Below are 22,681 nucleotides of genomic sequence, written 5' to 3' on the forward strand. Positions count from 1 at the left end.
TAGACATACAGATAGACAGACAGCATGATGAATGAATAGATGGATGAACAGACACACAGACAGATTTACCTCCAAAAACAGTCAGTCCAAACGGGTGGGAGATCTGAGTTATACGATCCAAAGACAACCTGTTTTGGCCGTCAAAGTTACTGTGCTCGATCTTATCAAAGAAAGCATCAACCCAATACAAACGCATGGCACTGAGGGAGAGAAAGAGAGAGACACGAGCAAAGAGAGAGAGAGAGAGTTTAAATCCAGAACTGAGAAACAGGATTATGCCAGATCATGGTTTTAAGGATTAGGAACCAACCGCGTTAGCAAACAAACAACAAAGCCATCAAGTTAAATGGCAGTCAGATTTATGAATGGAAAAAATGGATTATTCTGTGTGGTATGTTACGACCAAATGAAAGGAGTATTGTTGCAATTGAACTCACCTCCAGTCAATAGCCAGACCATTGGGCCAGCCGAGAGTTGTGTTCACAATCGACTGAGCATGTGACCCATCGCCCCACGCCCGCATAATCTTAGCAGGACGGTACCAGTCGGTCCAGAATATATAGCTGCCAAACCACACACACACACACACACACACACACACGTGCATTAGAGCCTAAATCTTTTCCTGCATGTGCCTCACCGAAATGCCTGAATGCTTTGAAAAGCGTCTGTTGGGTGTTATTTATAAACGGTGAGGTACAGACGGTTTATTCGGGCTCTCCGCGGGGCTTTCCCCCGTTAAGCCAAGTTCTTAGTGTCCACTACAATAATGTCCTTCATGCACTAATCTAGTCTCCTGAGACCGAGGACTCCTGACTTTGAAGCCATTGGAAATGTCCCACCGGAGAAGCATAAAGAGTTCCTCTATCTGTGCCAAATTTAAAGCAGGGGCGATCTATGAATGCCTCAGCACCTCCTGTATTATGAAAGGTGTGAGTGGACACAAGTGGCCCGAATGTTAATGCTTTTTCATGGAGATAGAGAAGAGAGGTGAAAGGGACGTGACTTTCTGGCTCACGCTCGCTCCTCAGTTGACATGTGAACATGTCTGTGATTTTGAACCTGAGATCACGATGCGTCAGTGCTTGGCGATGTCTGTTTTATAATTGATTCATTTGTGTCATTATATAAGGAACCAAATCACTCACCCAGCCACCGGGTGCACCACTATAGATCTGGGATTGTTCAGGTTGCGCACAATGGCCCGTCTGGATTTATCCGCTATCTTCATGACAGATATACTCCTGTATCGCGGATCCGTCCAGTACAGGTTCTTTGAGATCCAGTCATAAGCGAGATCTTCCACACCCTCCACCCGATTGGCTGCGAGGACCTCTCTGTCTGCACACATCAAAGAGGAAAAGAGGAACGTCAATATAAAAGTGTCAATCAAAGAAGTTGATTCACTGTCAGAATACATCTGAAAGGGATAGTTCCTCCAAAAATGAAAAATAATTATAAAAAGTGCTTAAATGTTTAAAATAAAAACGTAACGATAAAATCAGCTCACGATTTGACGTGATACTAGGTTCACCATTGCCATACAAAATGTTTACAACAAGATTTAAGATTTTTTTCCAGAACATTTGTTACTTTGTTCTAAAATGGACAACATGCAAGATTTAACTGATCGCTGCTGTCCTTCTGAAACCTCACATCTCCATAGGATTTCCATAGGATTTTTATTTTGACCATATACCATTTTTATTAGTCACCCGCTTGCCACTAGCTAATAAAGTCTCTAAAAATGCTTGTCAACTTTGAAAACACAGTATTTCATCATTGAACAAGGACAATGTTTTTCCTGAAACACAGTAAATTTTGACATCCAAGGTCTCAGAAGGACGGCAACGTTGTGCATGTAAATGAACAAAAGAAATGGTCTGTGAGTGTTAAATAAGAACAAAGTAAATTTTACAACTAAACCATAAGAGATTTTTTTAAATCAGTAAAACCATCAAACATTACATGTGTTGATGTAGGTCACATGTTGATAGCTGAACCACTACACATTATAAAAAACATCTCTACAATAAACATATACATTTTTGTTTTCCCCATATTTCATGCCAATACATATCTTTACACCACTAATGTAAACAACAAAATGCTCTTATTTACAGTCAAAGGACACACAGCTCGCATGAGGGCAGGACGGGATTGCGAGATCTATTTTGAGATGGGGAAGTTGTTTTTTAGTTCTCCGACACCCCTGAACACATTCTCTCATGTTTTTGGCCTTTGCAAGCTTCTGATGGGAGTGATTGCATGCAGTGAAATGTGTTGTTGGCACACAGCAAACGTTCAGGCGGGGAGATGAATGGAGTATCTGTTTCACACTGTATCTGCCCCAGCGGTCAAGGACATTTCATCAAACAACACACACTACACACACAAAAAGAAAGAACTACAATAATGCCTCAGGCCCTCAGAGGAATCCCAAAACATCCAACTCTGTATCATTTGCTGACATTTGAGCGGCATCTTACCAGTTCCATCGACCTTCTGCTTGTAGATGATGTCCTTTACTGTATCTGAGAAGAAAATGGAATCGTCTGCAGAACTGAAGTCCACTCCAACGAAATATGACGGCGTCCCTGTGATGGGTAGAATGACGTCCTCTTGTGTGGAGAGGTTGAAGGGGATTCCTCTCACTGCCAGCTGACTGGAGAACAGGAGGAACTGCCTAACAGCTGGAAGACAGATTACAGAACATTGAGACACGTCTACTGTCACAAAGACTCACGTTCGCTCGTGTGGATGCTAATATAGGATGCTAGGCTACTAGACAGACAGGAAGATGGACTGATAGACAAACAGGAAGATGCACAGACAGAAGATCAAACCGTCAGATAGACAGACTGATGATGACCAGAGAGAAAGACAGATATAGAGACAGACAGATATGTGACCAGACAGACAGATAGATGACCAGACAGACAGACAGATAGAGAGAAAGAAAGAAAGAAACACGGATTGGTGACCAGACAGAGAGAGGGAGACAGATAGAGGACCAGACAGACAGATAGAGGGACAAATAGATGACCAGACAGATAGAGAGAGACAGATAGGTGACCAGACAGACCGAGAGAGAGAGACAGATAGGTAACCAGACAGATAGATGACCAGACAGACAGACAGGTGGAGAGAGAGACAGATACGTGACTAGAAACACAGACAGACAGCTGATCAGACAGACAGACAGAGTCTTACAGGCGCATCTCTTGCCGTCAGCGTGCAGATCGAAGCCCATTCTGCATCGGCAGCGATATCCCAAACCTCCATTATCAGTTCTGTGACTCAAAACACAGATGTGTTCACATCCTCCTCTGTCAGTCCCACACGGGTTACTTGCTGTTAACACGAGTTAAACACACACACACACACACACGTCAAACCAAAATCATCAAAACATGAACAGAACAATCCTTCACCGGCCTGTTTCTGACTGCTTACCGAAGGGCTGTCTGTATGCATGAACCACAGTCAGACCGTGTGGTCTCTGAGAGGTCCTGTAGAGCTCCCGTGGACTGTTGTCGTTGTACTTATTAGCTTTCATGACGGCCATCTTGGTCCAGTCAGTGTAATAAACTGAATGCTCAAACAGAGTAATGCCAAACGGATGAGGAATCACTGAACCACCGTGGACAACCGTTTTCCTATTGAAGAATGCGAATTAAAAAACACACAAATCTAGAAATCTTTATAGAATTATGACTGTTTGTGCTTAAGGTTTGGAACAGAGCCCGTGTGGGACCTCTGGAAATCTGAACGTCTTGAAAGATCTCCTTAATAAAAATACCTGTGCAGACCGTCGTAAGTCGTGGTCTCGATGTAATCGTATCGGCTGTCCACCCAATACACTCTCTTGGCCTCGAGGTCTAAAGTAATCCCGGCGGGCCAACCGAGTTTGGACCTGATGATCCCGTAGCGGTTGGTGCCGTCCATGTAGGCTCTCTCTAAACCGGGTTCACCACTCAGAGTGTCCCAGTCGGAGAAGAATAGGTACCTGAACTCAAAACAATTTAAATCACACGTAATGTTTTGATCTGTTTTTATCGCATTCGATTACAGTTAAAACCTTTGAGGATAAGATCTGGATTTTGAAATCTCCTTAGATGCTCTTCAAAGCGACGCGGCTGTATACGTTAATTGTCACTTCTTAATTTAGCCGGGGGCCACCTGCACTCTATCGGGTTTCTGTGAAGTTCATCTTCACTTAATTACTTCTGACTAATCCTCGCAGACGCGGTCCAAAGATCTTGAATCTGGACTGGAGTTTGATGATTTTTCGGGTGTGGATTATGGAGAGGAAGCTGGGGTGGATTTATGTCAGCGTCTACTCAGATTTGGTACTCACCCCACGGTTGGGTCAAGAGCGAGACCTCTCGGGTTTCCCAGGTGCTCGGCGATCAGTGTGACACGATTGCTCCCATCTAAGTCCACCATATCGATTCTGTTGACGCTGGCCTCCACCACATACAGTTTATTGTTCACCCAATCCACGGCCAGATTCTCAGGGTAATCGACGGATACGTTTAAGACCACCTGAAGATGAGAGCCATCCATATCCACAGAAAACACCTGGATGGAAATGATGACACATGTCGTTGCTCTTTCATAGGTTGTGTTTCATTAAAGAGTTCATCTAATGAGAAATGAAATATTGACCTAAAAATTTTTAGAAAAACCTAAACTAAATGAAGAATTGTTATACTGAAAAATAAACTGAAGTAAGTTTAAAGCACTAAAATTATAGAAATAAACAAAATCCAAGATAGAACAAAAATATAAAGGTTTTAATCGTATATAGGAACATAAAAAATAAACAAAGCACTCATAAAATGACCAAAAAAACCTAAAACTAACAAAAAATTACACAAAAACTATGAATCTAAAAATAAAGGCTACTTGTAAATATGATTAAAACTATAATAATGATGGGTTGTAGAGGTCAAATAATCTTGATTTGGGTAAATTTGATGAGAAATGTTTGAGTTCATATTGAGATCTTCAGTAATATTGACTTTTGATAGCAGACTTGTCGTTTCTGACTCTTTTTCTCAGGAGAAGCAGATGAGACTTCCATTAGCTCAATAATGTCTAAGAGAAATAACTGAGATATTGAAGAGATCTCAAGCGTGATTTTTCTTTCTAATGGCTTCATAACTCAAGTGTTCATTACATCCATTTCTTCATTAATCACAGGCAATAAGATTGCTGTCCAGCTTGTATTACGGGTCTCACCCGAGAGGGAGATTTATAAACTGTACTCTGAAACCAATGCCCTATTGATTCAAAGATGGCACGGGTTTCTCAGGCTGGATCTCTTGGCATCATAACACAAGCGAAGGCACCACTGTGAGCTTTGCCCTTTGTAAACCAGAGCCAGACGTCTCAAAGACGCTGACCCGTCCAACAGAAACTCAAGCTGTGGTGGTGTGGCTGTTTGAGGACCCCCTGCGAGGAGACTGATCGCACGAACCCGTCTCTTAGTACCTACCCACTTCTGTGCTTTATGGCTGATATCCAAACCTCAGAGTAGCCAAGAGTTTAAAACAAAGATGGCCAAAGAACGCCTCAAAAGTGAGGACCTGCATGATCACTCGAGATGGTTTCAGGTTGCATAAAATTGTGCAGAAATATACGGCGTTTTCCTGCATATCAGACACGTTTTGGAGATTAGGAACATTTGGAGTCTATCTGCGGGTCGAGTTGGTTACCGTGACTGCGGTCCTGCGGGAGCCAGACTGCTCAGCCATTATTAACGTATTAGCTGTATCTACAGGCATCAGTCAAAGAATTCCCTTTCCGCTGACGAAGAGCCAACTTCCTTCACAACCTTTAATCCTCACAGACCAAAGCATTGATATTGAGGGTTTCTTTTCTCTCCACTTAAAAATCGTTTTAATCAATGTAATGCGCAGAATTTATTTGAGGAAAAATACAAAAACAATTGATAAGATATTTTATTTCATACCTGTATAAATGACGTTGTTCTGATGAACACAAAGAAAGATTTTTGGAAGATCATTTTCAGTTCTGGGACATCATTGACCACCACAGTAGGAAGAATTAAATGGTAGTCAAAGGTGCCCCAGAACTTTTTATCATCCTTAATTCTTCAAAATATTTCATTATGTGTTTAACAGAACACAAATAAATGTGTACAGGTTTGAAACAACCTGAGGACGAGTAAATGATGACTATCCCTTTAACTTACAATGACACATTTCAGCATAAAACCTCTCTTAAAGGCACAGTTCACCCAAAAGATTCTGAGAAAATTCAGTCATCATTCACTCATCCTCATTTCGTTACAAACATACATGACTTTCCTTCTTCAGAACACTAAAGAAGATATTGTTGATACCAGACAACATTGAAGCCCACTGACTTCCACTGTGTGAACACAAAACCAGTGAAACATTTCTCAAAATATCTTCCTTTGTGTTCAGAAGAAAGAGAATGAATAAACAATAACAGGTTTAACTGCTTTGGAGACACTTCACTTTGTTTAAGACTTCAATACCTCAGTACTGGTGTGTGTGTGTCTAAAGAGGTATAATGAAGAGCTTTGTTATCAACAACAACAAATGTAACAGTGAAATGATTCGGACGAGGTCAGAACGTCAGTAATCTGTGAAATCCCATTCATTCAAGAAAACTGAGAAGCCGCAGCATCAGACGCCAGAGCATTAAATCAACACAAGTTAAGTGTTCTGAGCTCTCATTGGTTGTTTTTCTCCATTATTCAGTCGCAGTCATCCATTTCAAAAACATTTTTTTATCAAATTTGACTTTTTGAATTTGAATTTGTCAAGTGACCCTGAGCTTTTAAATGTTCGATGGTTTGAATGATGAGATTTTGTGTTTATTGTACCTTATTTTGGATGGTGTCGGTCCAAAAGACCCTTTGCAGATGATAGTGGAAGTCCACACCGACAGCAGCTCCTCTGTTCTGAGACTGGACCAGAGTTTGAGAGTTGTGTCCGTGAACATCAGCCATCAACAGATCTCGTCCATTAGAGAAGATCAGAGAGGGAACACCGGCTACATACACATCACATATAAATCAACACCGACGGACAAATCAGCTTATCAAGCAAATTATATTTGCCCTTTCTGACACAAGAGAAATGTGAATACTGCCCTATGTCAGATTTAAATATACAAGCTGGTGCCAAGTAAAGTGAATAAATGAGGTAAGAGGGTTTTAAAAGTGACCTGGATTAAAATGAAATAGAGATCATGTTCAGAGAACACACTTTATAATGCACTTTTGATAAGATGTAATGAATGTGAGAGAGTTGTTTTTCATTTTTCAAGAACAATCTGCTGGGAGTGAGACGTTCAGGAGATTGATAACATGATGGCATTCAATGAAAACTGAGAGAATTAAAGAGACGGATGTGAAAAGACTGAGTAATGCACATTATAGATAACAGTTACTGTAAAACCGTTCATCAGGAATGCTAGAAACTTAAGAGTCGAAAAAACTATTTACGTGTCCTTAGTCAAAAATATATATTTCAATATTCAATTTTCAATGTTCAATATTCAATTTAGATTGTAAAGTAAAATAAATAACACAGATTAACACAAAAACTCGGATTACGGCATGTACCGCATAATTTAACAGGATTTACAGCGTAACTAAATGTGACAGTAATATACCTCTACAGTACACATCTGTAGATAAAGGGGAACAATATGCAACGTTCGGGGAATAGAGGGGTAAAATATTAATGGCGAGGGAACTGCATCAAACCGCTTTGAAATACTCGATTATAGTCTCAAAAGATCAACAGTGATTTTGCACATTTTACACAATAAAACACATCAAAATAACTCATAATTCAAATAAATTATTTGTGATCAACAAATAAATTGATCAAATACAACTTAAAAATCTAAAATCTAATTTACAGTTGACTGACTTCATTCGTGCTGTTTTGCATGAAGAACACATCATTTCCCTTTATTTCATGTTTACTATGATAATAAAATAAGACCCCCGTACTTAATTCATATCCACGGTAGCTTATTTATGGGTAGATTGTGAGTACAAAAATGTAGTGTACGTTTACGCTAATATTGCATGTATAGCAGGTCATGCATACCACGTTATATTCAAATAGTTCCTCCTTAGTTTTAAAATACTTGAATTTCCTGACTTCTTTACTCCCCAAACCTTGCATATTGTTCCCCTTTACCTACAGATATGTACTGTAGAGGTAAATTATTATTTTAAATAATATTTACGCTATAAATTCTGTTTAATTTTGCGGTACATTGCTGGCCGTAATCTGAACGTTGCCAAACATGATTGTAAAAATTACTGTATAGTCTGTCACGTGTTCTTCACATTCTTTTTCATTTAAAACATGATGCAATGATGTAAGGTTGAAACAAATATACCCATTTTAAAGTCTTTTTAACTCACATGAAGGATTTGCTCTACAGTATCGATGTTGCTCTAGAACGTATCCCTCCTGACATCTACAGCGATGGGTTCCGATCCCATCCTCACACAGCTGATCACACATACCCCACAGAGTACAGTCATCATAATCTGCAATAAACATGTCAAGATTGTGGTGGGTATCGGTATCGTAACATCATAAAATACTTCTAATGGCTTTTTTCATAAAAATGGAGAATGTTACCGATGCAGGAGCGGCTGTCGTTCTGGCTGACCACATATCCTGTCGGGCAGGCACAGGTTCCTCCGTCAGGTGAGGCGTGACAGTGATGTTCACAGCTTAGAGAAGCGCAGCGCCATATACCTGACACATATCACAGCAACCACATCACGGATTTACAATCCGAATATTAGGAAGTTTCAGGCAAACAGATTTACGAAAAGTGACTGACTGCAGTTGCGTCCGGCGGTGCTGTTTGTTTCATCTTCTCCGTCGGGACAGTGTGACGTTCCATCACAGAGATGCTCCAGAGGGATGCAGATGCCAGAAGACGGACACGGCCATTCTCCAGGATAACACTCATGCTGGACGTTATCTAAACACATCACAAACAACAGCTTTTACACAAACAAAACTAACAACGCAGAGATAGGATGTCGGAAGGTTATGAAACATAAACTTTGTTTCAGTTAATTGATTAAAACCCCTCCGAATCACTTTGGTTTGCTATTTTAGAGCAAATAAATAAATATCAAGATACACTTTTAAGCTATATATTTTATTTCACGCTTCTCTAGAACAGTGGTTCTCAAACTCACCACCCCCCCCCTTTTGTGTCGAGTGCATGGCTTTGCGGCCCCCCCAAATAAAACCTTATAATCTTAAACATAGCATTGTAATGAAAAATGTATTCAGTTAAACAATGCTGAAGCATCAGTTATTTATTTATTTGATGTTTGATTGTGTAAAATCTTTGACAGATTTCTATGTTTTATAAAATGCCACAAAATCTGTGGCCCCCCCAGGATCTATCGTGGGACACAGGTCTGTTATCACCTTGATAACATCAGCTAAAACAGATAACCCACAGCTCGGTAAAGTTTATTACAAATAAATTCAATATAAATATGTGGTATTGAGGTTTATGCTTAATGTCTTTAAGTTAAGAGTTCATAAAAATAAGTTTATAAAAATGTTTTTAAAATGGCTGAATTTGACTGAATATCGTTTTTTTACGCGCGGTGTATGTAGATAGAAATAGCTCACTCTAAGGTAATAAAACATAACGCTTCATTGTGTAAGCTCTTTATACACCTCTGAAGGCATAGCTACTGTATGTATATTATATTGCATTTCCATCAATGGATCATCCCAAAAATGACACACTGGACCTTTAAGTAGCACGTACCACAGCCTCTCTCATCTGCATTATCTTCACAATCATCTTCTCCATCACAAAGCCATACTTGATGGATACAGCGACCGCTGGGACAGGTGAAGTATGTTCCTCTGCACGTCGGGTAAGCTGAAGAGCGTGACATTCAACATTCACACTAGGGTAAACACTTCTCTAACTTAAATAATAAGAAAAGGTACAGCACATCTTTTAAAACGCCATGCATATTATCTGGCAGAAGAACGAAATGCCTTTATCATGTTTATCTTTTTTTCTCTTTGCAACAAATGCGTGCGATGTACATACTGCAGTTCTGTTCATCACTTCTGTCACCACAGTCATCATCGTGATCACAGACGTAGCCGCGAGGAACACATTCTCCGTTACTGCAGTGAAACTGACCGCTGCTGCACCGCTGGGCTGAACACAAACAAAACAGTTTTACCAGTGGCCACCTTCCTCATCTCACGAGCAATGACATTAAAGGCACAAACGTTTGTATACGGGGGGAAAACCTTGTCAATGATGAAAACAGAGTTATTCTAGTACATGATATATTAAAGAACTGTTCACAACAAAACAAGCAATGTTTAAGAATTCAAGTAAAAAACTAATAAAATCCAACAGCGGAGCCCCAGAAATAGACCGTAAAATAACATTTCCACGTTTTTTTCTGTAATTAGATGGTTCTTTAAATGTTTGTCAAAAATAGACTTGACAGAAAAATCCTAAAAAAAAACAGAGACCTGGGGCGCCAGATATATACCCTAAAAAATTCCCCATAAAATTATGTTTTTTACGTGGTATTTGACGGTTATTGACTTCATTCATTTAATTATGTAAATGTACACATGTCTGAGTTTTGATTACATGGGGACTTTAAGAAAGATCCTCTCAAATCAGTAAAAACACAAAAGGATAATTGTTTTAATGATGTTCACATGTTGGCATGTCAAAAACATAGAATTAAACCGATTTCTGTTCAGATGAATGTGAATGCCAGATGAGGACACTCACTGCAGTTGGCCTCGTCCGATCCGTCTCGGCAGTTGAGCACCTGGTCACAGTGTTGGCTCCTGTTATAACACGCGCCGTTCGCACACCTCAGCTCCGAGCATTCTGGGTAGACTGAGAGAAACACATTCATCACTCGCTCGTTCGATTAAATATAATCGGCGTGTAACGTGATACAGCTTCCGCACAGTGAGAAGTCTTTATGTGCCGGAGGTGAAATGAAAGGCATTGAACGAGCACAATCTTTTGGAAACGAGCACACTTTTTTCTAGCTCATCTGTGACAGTCGAGCAGTGTGTGTTATCGGCTCAACAGTGACACGAGGACTAATCCGCAGAAGAATCTGCAATCAACCCTCACAAACAAGAGACGTATTGTGTCCATCTCTGTCCATCGGTGAGACTCTTAATCTTACAAATTGATTAAAATGCCACAAGAGCCTTCGAGGAGGGACAAGACCTCTCACATCCCGACCCACACATACTTCTCTGTACACTAAATATTCATCATATATTTGGCATTCAGATCCATTTCTTTCAACTTTGTAAGCATGTTAATTCTTATTTGCGTTTGTTATGATTATGTGAGTGTTATAAAACCATGAAGTGACAGAAGCACACTTACGGCAGTTCCTCTCATCCGCTCCATCTAGGCAGTCGGGGACGCGGTCACACCTGTACGCTCCTGGGATGCAGGCTCCGTTGGTGCAGGTGAACTGAGAAGCGGAGCACGTCCTGCCAGCTGCCAGTGAAGATCAAAGAGACATTTCTCATATGAGTGCGCCGGGTGGTCTTCATCTCCACCGCACGCACGCACGCACGGCCTTTCGCATTCTAGACCGCTGACATATCGCGTTTCTCAGACGTGAAGGAAATTACATCCCAGTACATTACTGAGAGTTAATGGAGCTCTCAGCTCTGACGGACAGTGGTAATTGAAATGGAAAGGAGAACCGAGAGAGGGGGACGGATGCAGATAAGCTCTACTCACGGCAGCGCTGTCTTTCATCGGATCCGTCCTCGCAATCCTCCTCATCATCGCAGACCCAGTGCTGTGGAATGCACTCGCCGTCACTCAGACACTGGAACTGGCCGCTCTCGCAGGTGGGCTGGGCTGCAAAAGCGCATTTAGGCTGCTTAGTTCTTTTCAAAGACCTGAAAGTTCCTCAACACTCTTCATAAGCAAGAGAAAAGAAGATATTCGAAAGAACGCATGCAACATTGAACTCCATTGACAAGACATTTCTCAAAATGTCTTCTTTTGTGTTCTACAGATGAAAGAGTCGCAATGAAGACAGTATTTCGATTTCTGGCTAACTCTTTACTTTCAGTGTACTTTACTTACGACAGTCGAATTCGTCTGAGCTGTCCGAACAGTCCGATGATCCATCACATCTTTGGCTAGCCGGAATGCAATGACCCGTCCCACACTGGAAAGTGCCGACCTCACAAACCGAACCTACACAAAAAGAGACGAGATATTTGTTCTTGATTCAAAATAAATGTAATTGCATTGATGTAGAATAAACCCTGCCTGGGTTTCTATTGTGATAAAATAATCTCTTCTTCAGAATATGAATATTTCCCATAACGGAAAGCCCATTGAAAAACGTTTAAATATCAAAAATCTTATATATGACCTGAAACTCATCAACAATCCTTCGTCATATCGTCAGTGTCTGAACTTTCTGAAAACTTGTGTGTCCAAATTCACTGTATATGTTGCAAAGAGAGATGATAGCCGTGACAAGTATACGTTTTCATAATTAATTTCACACTTTGATTTTACGACTACACATGATTTTATTTCTTTTTTTAAATCCCGTCTTCATCATTTGGGCTTACAGAGTCACTCAGCGTTGACTACAAGATTGTAACCAAAGTTTTTGCACATAGGCAGAAAGATCTCCTCCCACAGATCATAAAACCTGACCGTGATGGGTTTGTGAAGTCCAGTTAATGTCGTGTAATAAGCAATAATGTAAACATTTCAGAAGTTAAAAGATAACATTCACAAGATCTCAGCCTACACCGACAATTCCCTCCGGTACGATTAAAAGAGCTGACTTCATCTCGCAATAAAATATCACGATAAATGTTTTTGTTTGTTAGACAATTATTTTGTTAGTGTCATCAAAATGTGAAATTAAAAGACCTTTCTTTTCTTAATACAAAAATAACTGTACAATCACAAATATTTAGTCCCATTTATTCTTTGTGAAATCTCCTTAAAGAGACTTTAAAGTGCAAGTGATGTATTTCTTCATTTAGCTAGCAAAAGGATTTTTAACTATTGAACATATTTGACTTGTTTCTGCAAATTTACCTAACAAATCAGCATAGAAAACAGAGAAAATGTCATATATTTTTACTGGACACATACAAACACGAAAAAGTCTAGTAGGCAAAATGTCCAAAACCAAACTCTCATTCATCTCTTCACTTGGAGAAAAGAATTCAGTTTTGAATGAATGAAACTTTGAAATAACAGAATTGACAGCTGAAAGATTGGAACGGAGGAACCGGACGTACAGCCCTGACTCAATCCTGTCTTTTGATGTTCCTCCGCGAGTGACACATGAGGAGATAAGGTACCATCGCTCTACCTTCCCCGAGTGGCCCAGCTCTCCGTCAGACCTGTCAGAAGCGCAGACGGGGGATTCTGATCGGCTTTACTCTGACACTGATAAACGCTGCATGCTGTTCCTTGTCAGAAATGTAATTAGGATAAATATCGGTACCGTGTGGTACCGCAGCCTTTACACCCAAATTCCAAAAGCAAAGGGAGACGCAAGGTGGAAAGAGCTGGTGAAGGGCTGGGGTTGGTGGGCGGGTGAGTGAGTGAGTGTCTTATCAACACTTACCTAAACACACACAAAAATGTCTTCTATTCGGTCTTCTTTTAAGACACTTTTATCACTTGTAATACTTAAAGTAATAAAGTAATACTTTTTGGTCATTTTGTATGTTTTCAGTGTGCCGACTATTTTGCTTCACAAATGCTTGGAAACTGCTGGAGATACGTCCCTTAAAGCTACAATAATTTTGTCCGGTGCTAGAAAAAGTGCAGAAAACATAAGTACACATCTTGACTCATTCATCTTCATTTTGATAGTGTCTTACGATAAAGTTTCTCCCAGCAGTTCTGAGGTCTGTACATGTGACGCTTCTATATGGTACAGACAATAAAAAAATGATTTGACGAAAATTAATACAAATCTGCGAATATCCCCAGTCAAAAGAAAAACGAACTAAATGACATGTGTGTCCTATTTACAACTGAGACAAAAAAATGACATTAGCAATTAAACATTATGAATTTTAGTCTTTTAAAATGAATATTTTCAATATTTAAAGTGAACTTACTTTTTAATGAACTAAAGCTAAATAAACTGATATCTATCAAAAATGAGCTTATAAAATAAATCTGTTTTCACATAATTGTCAATAAACTGCGCAGAATGGTTTCTCGCGTCCAGTGACGTCACCATCTACAGTCTGTCTAGTAATAAAAAATGGAGCGGGGAATCTGTCAGAAGCTGTACTTTAATAAAACGATATTTTTTACACGAGTGGAGAGCGGACTTTTACGCGTTCATTTACTGTTACTTACTTACACATACAGTCCGAAATATTCGTTATGCGTTTTTCCGTATTTGGCGCTCGTTTGTACGGTGTCTCTGAATTGTCAAAACGTCTCTCAAAATACTTGTTACGGATGCGAAAAACGCAGATAATCAAACCCAGTCCGTTTTTTTATGACGGACGAAAATATCGGAGGCAGTGTGGAAACGTGATTGACACAACGTGAGGTCGTATTTATTTATTAACGTGCGAAGATTTGACTGACATCATTTAAAGTCTAAGAGTAATAAAATCACCTCTAAATGGTTAGATGAACAACTCCCTCTTGTTGTGAGACATGGCAGATTGGAGCGTTAAGTTTAACAACAAAGCTTGACTGACTCTCACTGGTTCTGTACGCTGGTGGCTTTTTGTGATCTCATTATAAATGTCTTAACCGTTAACCAAAGCTGTCATTTAAACTTGATTTTTTTAAGATAAAAGTGTCTAAAGTCACCACGACATGCAAGGGTCTACTGTTGGTTGCCAAAGCGTTGCTGTGTGGTTGCCAGGGTGTTCTATCCCACTTCAATGTCAATTAAGAATTTTTGGCAGGCAAGTTCGAAACACACCAACAAGCTGCACAAACAGAGGCATCAGTCCAATATTTAAAGTGCTAGTTCACCCATTCTTTCATCATTTGATTCTTTCATCGCCCTCCTGTAAACCTGTATGATTTTCTTTCTTCTACACAAAACAAAAGAAGATATTTGAAAGAATGTTGATAATCAAACACCATTGACTTCCATTGTATAAACAAAACATTTCTGATAATATCTTATTTTGTGATTCGCATAAGAAAAGAGTCATAAACAGGTTTAGGAGCCCATACGAGTGAATAAATATTTTGGGGTGAATGATCCCTAATACTCACAGTACTGAACACACCAGCACATCCAGTGCAACTGAGAAACAAATGATGAATATAATGTATGAGTCAGAAGTTTATCAGCCTGTGATGTTCTCTTTAATAATGGATTTGGTCCTCTGCCAGAAGGCCATTGGGGGCTGAGCTCCAGCCCCGCCGCTAAGAGCTCAGCGCAGCGCTCAGGTCCAGGCCGAACACCAAAGCGAACGCTTTTAATGCACGCCAGCCAAATGGGCTTCCTTTTTAACTCCTTCAGCAGCCAATTGGGAAGCGAGCCTTTTTCCTGCTCAGTTTACTAATGATAAAATTGCTGCTCCGCTCGCTCAAAGGCACTCTTTGTTGGTAGGACATGATCCCGGAGGTTTCAGCAGCGTCTGTAACGCACAGGTAGACAATTGGCATATACAGGATCTGGGAGGTAAGACGCCCTTAGCGGCACCCGTTCACAGAAATAGAATTTTAAACCGACCGAGAAATCTTTCCTGCAGGGATACGCACACCGCACCATAACATTTACATTTAATGCATCTGACTGATGCTTTCATCCAAAGCCATTTATGGGACATTCGAAGTACATTTTATCAGTATGTGTGTTCATTGGGATTCGAACCCATGACCTTTGTGGTGCTGGCTGCTAACATAATGATTTATGTATTGCGCAAAGAACGAACCAAACAACGAGAATAAAATACTTGAAATAGTCTCACAAAGCAAACAAGCAAGATTTGCAAGATAAAGTTCGTTCGAAACTAAAGTGTGCTATACTTCTGAAGACGTTTTCAATGCCTTTCTCAGAAACATACTTCATTGACTTCTCAGAAAGATGTTGTATTCTAAGTAGACTTGTTTAGTTACTCAGTAATTTTACTGTAGTTTACTAGATTATACTTCAAAGTGTACTATCATAGATAAATAAATGAGCAACACTTCACTTTTAGCTGCAGGACAATAATCACAATTCTCAGTTAACTACAGTTATCTTTATACAGTAGTATACTTCTGCTTAATATACTTAAGTCTATTTTATCGACTAAAAAGTGGGCCAACAATAAGTACTGAAATTGTTTTAGTATAAGTACATTGATTTTAGTATACTGACTACATAAAGTATAAGTAAAAAATACTTGAACTTAACTTAAGCGAAATGAACATGAAGTATACTCATTTCTAAGGGAATTAGTTTTATTTTTACCATCCTAGGTGAAAATGCAAACTAAAATACACTTAAATTGACATGGATATTTGTATACTCACCACATGCAGTGTACTTGAAATATACTTGAAATATAAATTTGTTTTATTTTCAGTATCCCCGATGAAAAACGTGCACAAAAAAACACTTAAACGAATTGAAGATGCTCGAATTTTCACACAGCAATTTATACTTAAAATACAAAATAGAGATTAACTTTGTGTACGTAGTTAATAGTATACACGTAAGAAGGTCTAAGCGTACTCAACTGTGCAATTTTGAGACACTAAAGACAAAAAAATCTATATTGAGTACAAATAGAGAAAACAGAGCACTTACGGAAGTGCACAAAGTGTAAATAAAGTGTATTTTAGTGCGCTGTTTTCGGCACAGGATAAAGTTTGCAGAAATATACACATTAAACAAACTGCTTCTATCCAAAAGCATGAGCCCACGACCTTTTAACCAAACTCACAATAACAGAACTGGCAAAATCCGACAGGTAAAGTGAACAAAACTGCACCATAAAGCCGCGGCTGTCGCTGTCATTTCCCGGGTTGGCTTTTCAAGGGTTTTTATTTGGACGTCTTAACTAAGATTGTTTGAATAACAACAGTTATAGAGGACTGTCCCGCGGGCCATTGTGATGAAAGTGGCCTTGTATTATGCAAATGCTGTCCTACTGTTGCCACGGTCTGTGCTTGTTTTTCCTTCCACCATTAATGTCATTGCCTGCCCCGTTTGTGTTTTTTCACACTTTTTCTTTTGCCTCCTCTCCGGCCACGTCTTTTATAATTAGCCGACTTAAGCATGCGAGAATGCCCGAAACTATCCGAGGGGAAAAACAAGGTCGGGCCACAAAGAGAGTGGAGGTGGAGGAATTTTCATTAGAATGAAGCCTCCCGAGAGCTTAGACCCCACTGTGAGATCACAATGGCACAATGGACCGGCTGGCCGGGCTGCAGCCCCATAACTGAAAGTGTCAGCACGCCAAAAGACCCAATGGAGACAGATAGCAGAATGGGGGAATACAGTAGAGCTTCCTGCTAGAAAGAGCATAGAGAAAAACCCACCCTCCTCCATTCTTACATCCCTTTAAAAAAAAGAGGAAAACTAAAGGCACTTGCCAGCCACTAGCGCCCCGAACATCTCTTTCCAGTCCCGCGGGGGCCATGGGAGAGGTGTCGCTTCTTTCATCAATACCGCCTTGTTTTGGTGCAGCCTGGGTGAATGCATGCGCAGGCACGGCTGGCGGAGTTGAGCGACAGGGCTGGCCATACTGCCGCGGTCCGTTTCATATGGAAATGGAGGATGCAGAATGCAGTCAATTGCTTTACAACTGACTTTGGCTCACACGGCCTGAACTGAATGTAGAGAAAGGAGTCGGTGGTACGCTTAGGCAGCTCGGAATGGCACAGGATTGGAAAAGAGGCAAACATTGAGTCGGGAAGCCCATTAAATCATTCAGATCGGCATCAGTGACTTTAAAACGATCGGCGATGGACGGGCTGGTAATATGAAAACGTTTGGGCCGATTCGAAATGATCCCTTTTTAGACAATTGTTATTTTTGTCTGTTCCTCAAATAAAGGCCACGTGGAATTCACATGTAAAAAACACATGTGATCACAGAGCTGTTCTGGACTTGATGTTGTTCCTGACAAGAGGATCAGAAGTGTTCATAAGTGCCAAGTGTGTTAACCTCAGTTTTAAAATACAGCAGCTCTGTTGCTCAAGGACTTAAACCGGAAAAGACCGAAGCGTGTGTGAGCTTTAAACAGCACGTGAAGGGCAGCAAAACAAGAATTTCACGATTTCATCACTACTATGAAGACGTCATGCGCATGAATGTTTCTCTAATAACTAATACGAAGCAATAATCACCAAACATAAAATCCTGCTAAAGCAATAGATCGTGACAGCGAGAATTCTTGAAAACAGTTAGGGAGGGTTCATCCAAAACGACTCACGTGCTTAATAAAATGTATTTGACTCTTTCTGTAGAAGATATTTTGAGAAATGTGGTTTCGTATTTATACAAGGGAAGTCAATGGGATTCAGCGTTTTTTGGATTATTAACATTCTTCAAAATATCTTCCTTTGCGTTCTGAAGTAAAGAGAGAAAGTCATACAGGTTTTGAATGACATGAGGGTGAATAAATGATGAAAGAATTCCCATTTTCGTGTGAAACATCCCTTTAAGTCAATTGTATCTTCAGTAAATCTTCAGTATTTGAAGCATTAAAGTGCTACTTCATTTTACGGAAACATTAGTTCCAGAAACACTGCAACTTTTGTTTCAAAGATTAAAGTAGCTTTTTAAAATGAAAGAAGAAAAACTAAGATACAAAACTGTGTACTTGCATTTCTTGATGACACATGAAATATCATTTAAAAACTTCTCATCAACTCATTTGGTTTAAAAACCATCAAGAGACCATTTCAAAGGTTCATTTAAACATCATTTCTAGATGTATTGGGGTCATTCCAGTTCAGTGACTGTTCAATTTCAACTAAATCAAACCTCAGGAGTGAAATAAAGTCAGCAGACTGACAGCATGACCAGACGCGTGAAAACTGCGATTACAATCAACAAGTTTATCACTCAAAAAATACTTTGTATGCATGTAGAAATACGACTGTTGTGTTTGAAAAAATACAGAACATCTTTTCTGTCATTTGAGCTCAGCTCTTTCTCCGGTTTACATTTTCTGAAAATAAATGCAAATAGAAACAATATATTTATATGAGATTTGGGAGAAATAATCTCAGTAGTTCACAATAACAATCATTTTACCTAAACACATACCTATAACTAGTAAATTCAGAAAAACAGAAAATGGTCTTTGAGATGGTCTCTTAATGTCTTTGATGATTTTTTTCAGTTAATTTAACCTTATCGCAACATTTTTAAATGTACAGATGTGAGATCTTTCCATAACATGACTTCCATGTTTTATTGATAGACAGTCACTACCGAGCTCTTCTGGCTTGTGGCTTCTCCAAAATGACACATCAAATCCCACAACAACCACTAAGCTGATGACGCAAAACAATGCAACTGTTTCGCTTAATAAAAGAAGTTTTTTACTTATGCTCCACACTTTAAAGAAAACTGACTGACAGGTTCAGATAAGGTTTTCTGTCCAATGTCACACTGCTTAAGAATAGTCTAGCCTGGAAATGGTGTTGCAGATCAGGAGGTGACTCACTGATCCAGATCTGATTGAGACTGCTGATGCTCACTGATCTTTACGGTACAGACTTAACCCGTGACTGCATCTGAGATCATGAGTGCGAGTGAAAGTCACTTTTTAATTATTACAAGAAGATGTAAATACATGACCAGCGATAGTAGGGCAACAAAGCAAGGTGCTGAAAAACAAGTTATGAAAAGCCACCATCATCACATTTCGCAGGGAATAATTAACAAACACGTCTGTAAGTATTAATTTATACACAAGATGTTAATAAATACCGCCAACAAACGTGTCAAAACGTTAGCGATTGTGCCAATTCAGGCTCTTTCTAAATCTCTGAGTTTACAATAAAGTTGAGCAACATGTTTAGCGAGGTAACAGGTAACCGATTCAAATGAATGTTACCATCCAAATGTCCCTGTTCGAGACCTTTAACCCCGGCACAAAAAAGTGACTGAAACCGAGTGCCCGAGGGAGACCAACAGGAAGCCCAGCGGATTAGAGAAAGTAACCTGTCCCCCTCCATTCAGACCCTTTGGGTTATTTCCTCCAAAACACATGCTGAACAAAGCTGGATTACAGGAACCCATTCCTGGCTTACATTTCTGAGGAGATCAATCAAGGCTACAGCCACAAAACGTATAAACGGATGCAAACATGGCAGTATGAACTCTTAAAAGAAAATGAGAAGATGCAAATGTTGACACGGTGACACCTGCAGTTTATGATGGTTAAACGTGTCTAAAACAGAAAATGCACATATGGTGCATAAGTATTTAAATACAACACCTACCGTAGATATGCTAATCAAAGTTGCCGATGAATATATGCAGTCTATAAAGATTTTTTATTTAATATATGCCTTTATACTAAGTGACTAAAGTGCATTTGAAGAGTTTGGTTCCAAAATGAGAAAACCCCAAAATCATGTTTTTTATTATGTTATCATGTTTTTATTGTGTTAGTTAGCTGTATTTTTTTATTTACTATGGCTCAAATAATAACAAACCAACTACAGTTTGATGCATATGAATAAGACTGCACAAGAAAACTGGATATTTAAACATTTTGAGTTCTCAGGCTGGAATCAAACTCTTCATTTGATCCATTTATTTGCATCGTGTTCCCCGGAGATCAAAACCATAACCTTTACATTGCAAACTGCTCTACCTGAGCTACAGAAACACCTTCGTGAAGTGATGGATTTCAGAAGGTTCATGTCATGTTCTCCATAAACACAAATGGCGGCGGTGAGCAGCAGATGCTGAGTTAGTTGCTTGCTTGATTCACATAAGAAGCTTATTTACTAAGGGTTGGTCCAAAAGAAAGCAGATTACAACCTGAGACAATCCAGCAACGAGCACATTTTTGCAGACGGGGGTGGCAATGAATGAATGAATCATGTGCAAAACGTGTCTCAATTTCTACATCCTCCTCTAAAAAAGCCTCGAAACAAGCCCGCAGAAGCGCAGACATGCGTTGGATTTGCTTTGTGGCAGCAGCTCGAGATTGCCTTTAAGTCACATGCTCGTCTCTGTTACCAAGCAACGGCAAACCCCATGCAAAAGTTCTCCGGGATAACCTCGGATCTGTCTGCGCGAGGCTTTGTGCGTCACATTTCAAAAGTTACAAAGTAACACTGACCGTTTGAAACTTGCGTTAATGTATCGCGTTCTTCGGACACCTGTTGCAGCATCGCATTGACGAGCGTTTTTAAGAGCAAACATTGTTACAATTTACGCGATAAAGTTGAATCATTATATGTACATTAACGTTACTTCTGAGTTTAACGTTCATTTACGGTCACATAAATAACAAAAGCCGTTAGATTAGCCGGTATGCAGCCGGGTTGAGGAGGAATAAACCGAACGACTATTTATATTTAGTCTCACAAATCTTTACATCTTGTAGTTTTTTTATTAACCAACTGCTCAAATGTTCCTAAGTGAACCGACTTTGATCTTATAAAGAGTTCGTGTCCATCACATCTATTGTCGTTAAATGCCCATACTCGTTCTAATAAAAGAATCAAGTAATGTCCAAACGTACCTTGACAATCGCAATGAAGAACAGACACAGTTATCATGAGAAACAGTTGTAGGTGCATTCTGACGCACGGTCCAGACCCTCATGAAGCCGGACAGATGGAGCTCTTGGGACTGAGATGCACTGAAGTGGCTCTTACTCACTTGTCCCGTGCTGATGAGAGAGGGCGTTCACTAAAAGCTTAGACGTGACGCTACCCCCTCAGATCAGACCCACAGCAGCAAATCCTTAACCAGCTCCCAGAGTCCTGTTGAGATCCATGACCCGCTCACGTGAAGTGTTGACTGCACAAGTCACAATATGAGAAACATTAACAAAGGGACGTTATTAGAATCGACGTAGGCCTCGTTATTTATCGAGGCACCTGCTGCTTCTTGACACTGAAAAAAGAAACCATCACAGAAATGTGAATTCGTTTAGGTTAAAGCTTCAGACGGATTGATAATGGTATCTGTGTATTGGCTGTAGTGGGATAAACAGTGCTTTTGTGATGGTTTTAATGATAAACAGCTGATGCATCATGATGCTATTTGTGTGGAAATCATTTGAATATATGTTGTTTATTGACCGAACTGCTCCAATTCGTTCCAACTATGGTGACGTTTTCAATCACTTTAGTTACAAAGTAAAGTGCGTGTTTTTTTAAGCATTGCGCAATATTCCATTTTTTTATTAAAAAAAATCACAATCAGTGGTTTCTGATTTGAAGCATAAAAAGTATCATAAATAATTGTGCATAATTATGTGCATCTAAAACCCAAAAGACTGACTTACCTTTTGTTTGATAAACCCATATATTGTGAAACATTTATGTATATGATTTGTTTTGGACCTCTAATGTCTGTTAAACGCATTGCGGTTATCTGTTATTTTCATAGCTGTGCTACAAAACAAATTGCCTGGACCGAATGTGCGTA

At 39.6% G+C, this 22,681-nt stretch overlaps 1 protein-coding gene across 1 annotated transcript in view; it reads right to left on the reverse strand.

Annotated features, from left to right (window-relative positions):
- lrp2a (low density lipoprotein receptor-related protein 2a) overlaps positions 1–21,914 on the reverse strand; it is a 68,209-nt gene extending 46,295 nt beyond the window's left edge. Inside the window, exons 1-19 of the mRNA XM_079465033.1 lie at positions 21,768–21,914; positions 12,181–12,294; positions 11,827–11,949; positions 11,461–11,577; positions 10,840–10,950; positions 10,129–10,242; positions 9,835–9,951; positions 8,878–9,021; positions 8,670–8,789; positions 8,447–8,575; positions 6,884–7,053; positions 4,361–4,584; positions 3,803–4,009; positions 3,457–3,659; positions 3,214–3,354; positions 2,490–2,693; positions 1,149–1,341; positions 438–563; positions 70–200 (exon numbers count right to left, since the gene is read on the reverse strand). Coding sequence (XP_079321159.1) covers positions 70–200; positions 438–563; positions 1,149–1,341; positions 2,490–2,693; positions 3,214–3,354; positions 3,457–3,659; positions 3,803–4,009; positions 4,361–4,584; positions 6,884–7,053; positions 8,447–8,575; positions 8,670–8,789; positions 8,878–9,021; positions 9,835–9,951; positions 10,129–10,242; positions 10,840–10,950; positions 11,461–11,577; positions 11,827–11,949; positions 12,181–12,294; positions 21,768–21,825 — 2,746 coding nt within the window. The 5' untranslated portion in view covers positions 21,826–21,914. The remainder of the gene's footprint in view (positions 1–69; positions 201–437; positions 564–1,148; positions 1,342–2,489; positions 2,694–3,213; positions 3,355–3,456; positions 3,660–3,802; positions 4,010–4,360; positions 4,585–6,883; positions 7,054–8,446; positions 8,576–8,669; positions 8,790–8,877; positions 9,022–9,834; positions 9,952–10,128; positions 10,243–10,839; positions 10,951–11,460; positions 11,578–11,826; positions 11,950–12,180; positions 12,295–21,767) is intronic.
- Between the last annotated feature and the right edge of the window lie 767 nt (positions 21,915–22,681).

This window comes from Barbatula barbatula (genome assembly GCF_947034865.1).
Source record: "Barbatula barbatula genome assembly, chromosome: 9".
NCBI lineage: Eukaryota > Metazoa > Chordata > Actinopteri > Cypriniformes > Nemacheilidae > Barbatula > Barbatula barbatula.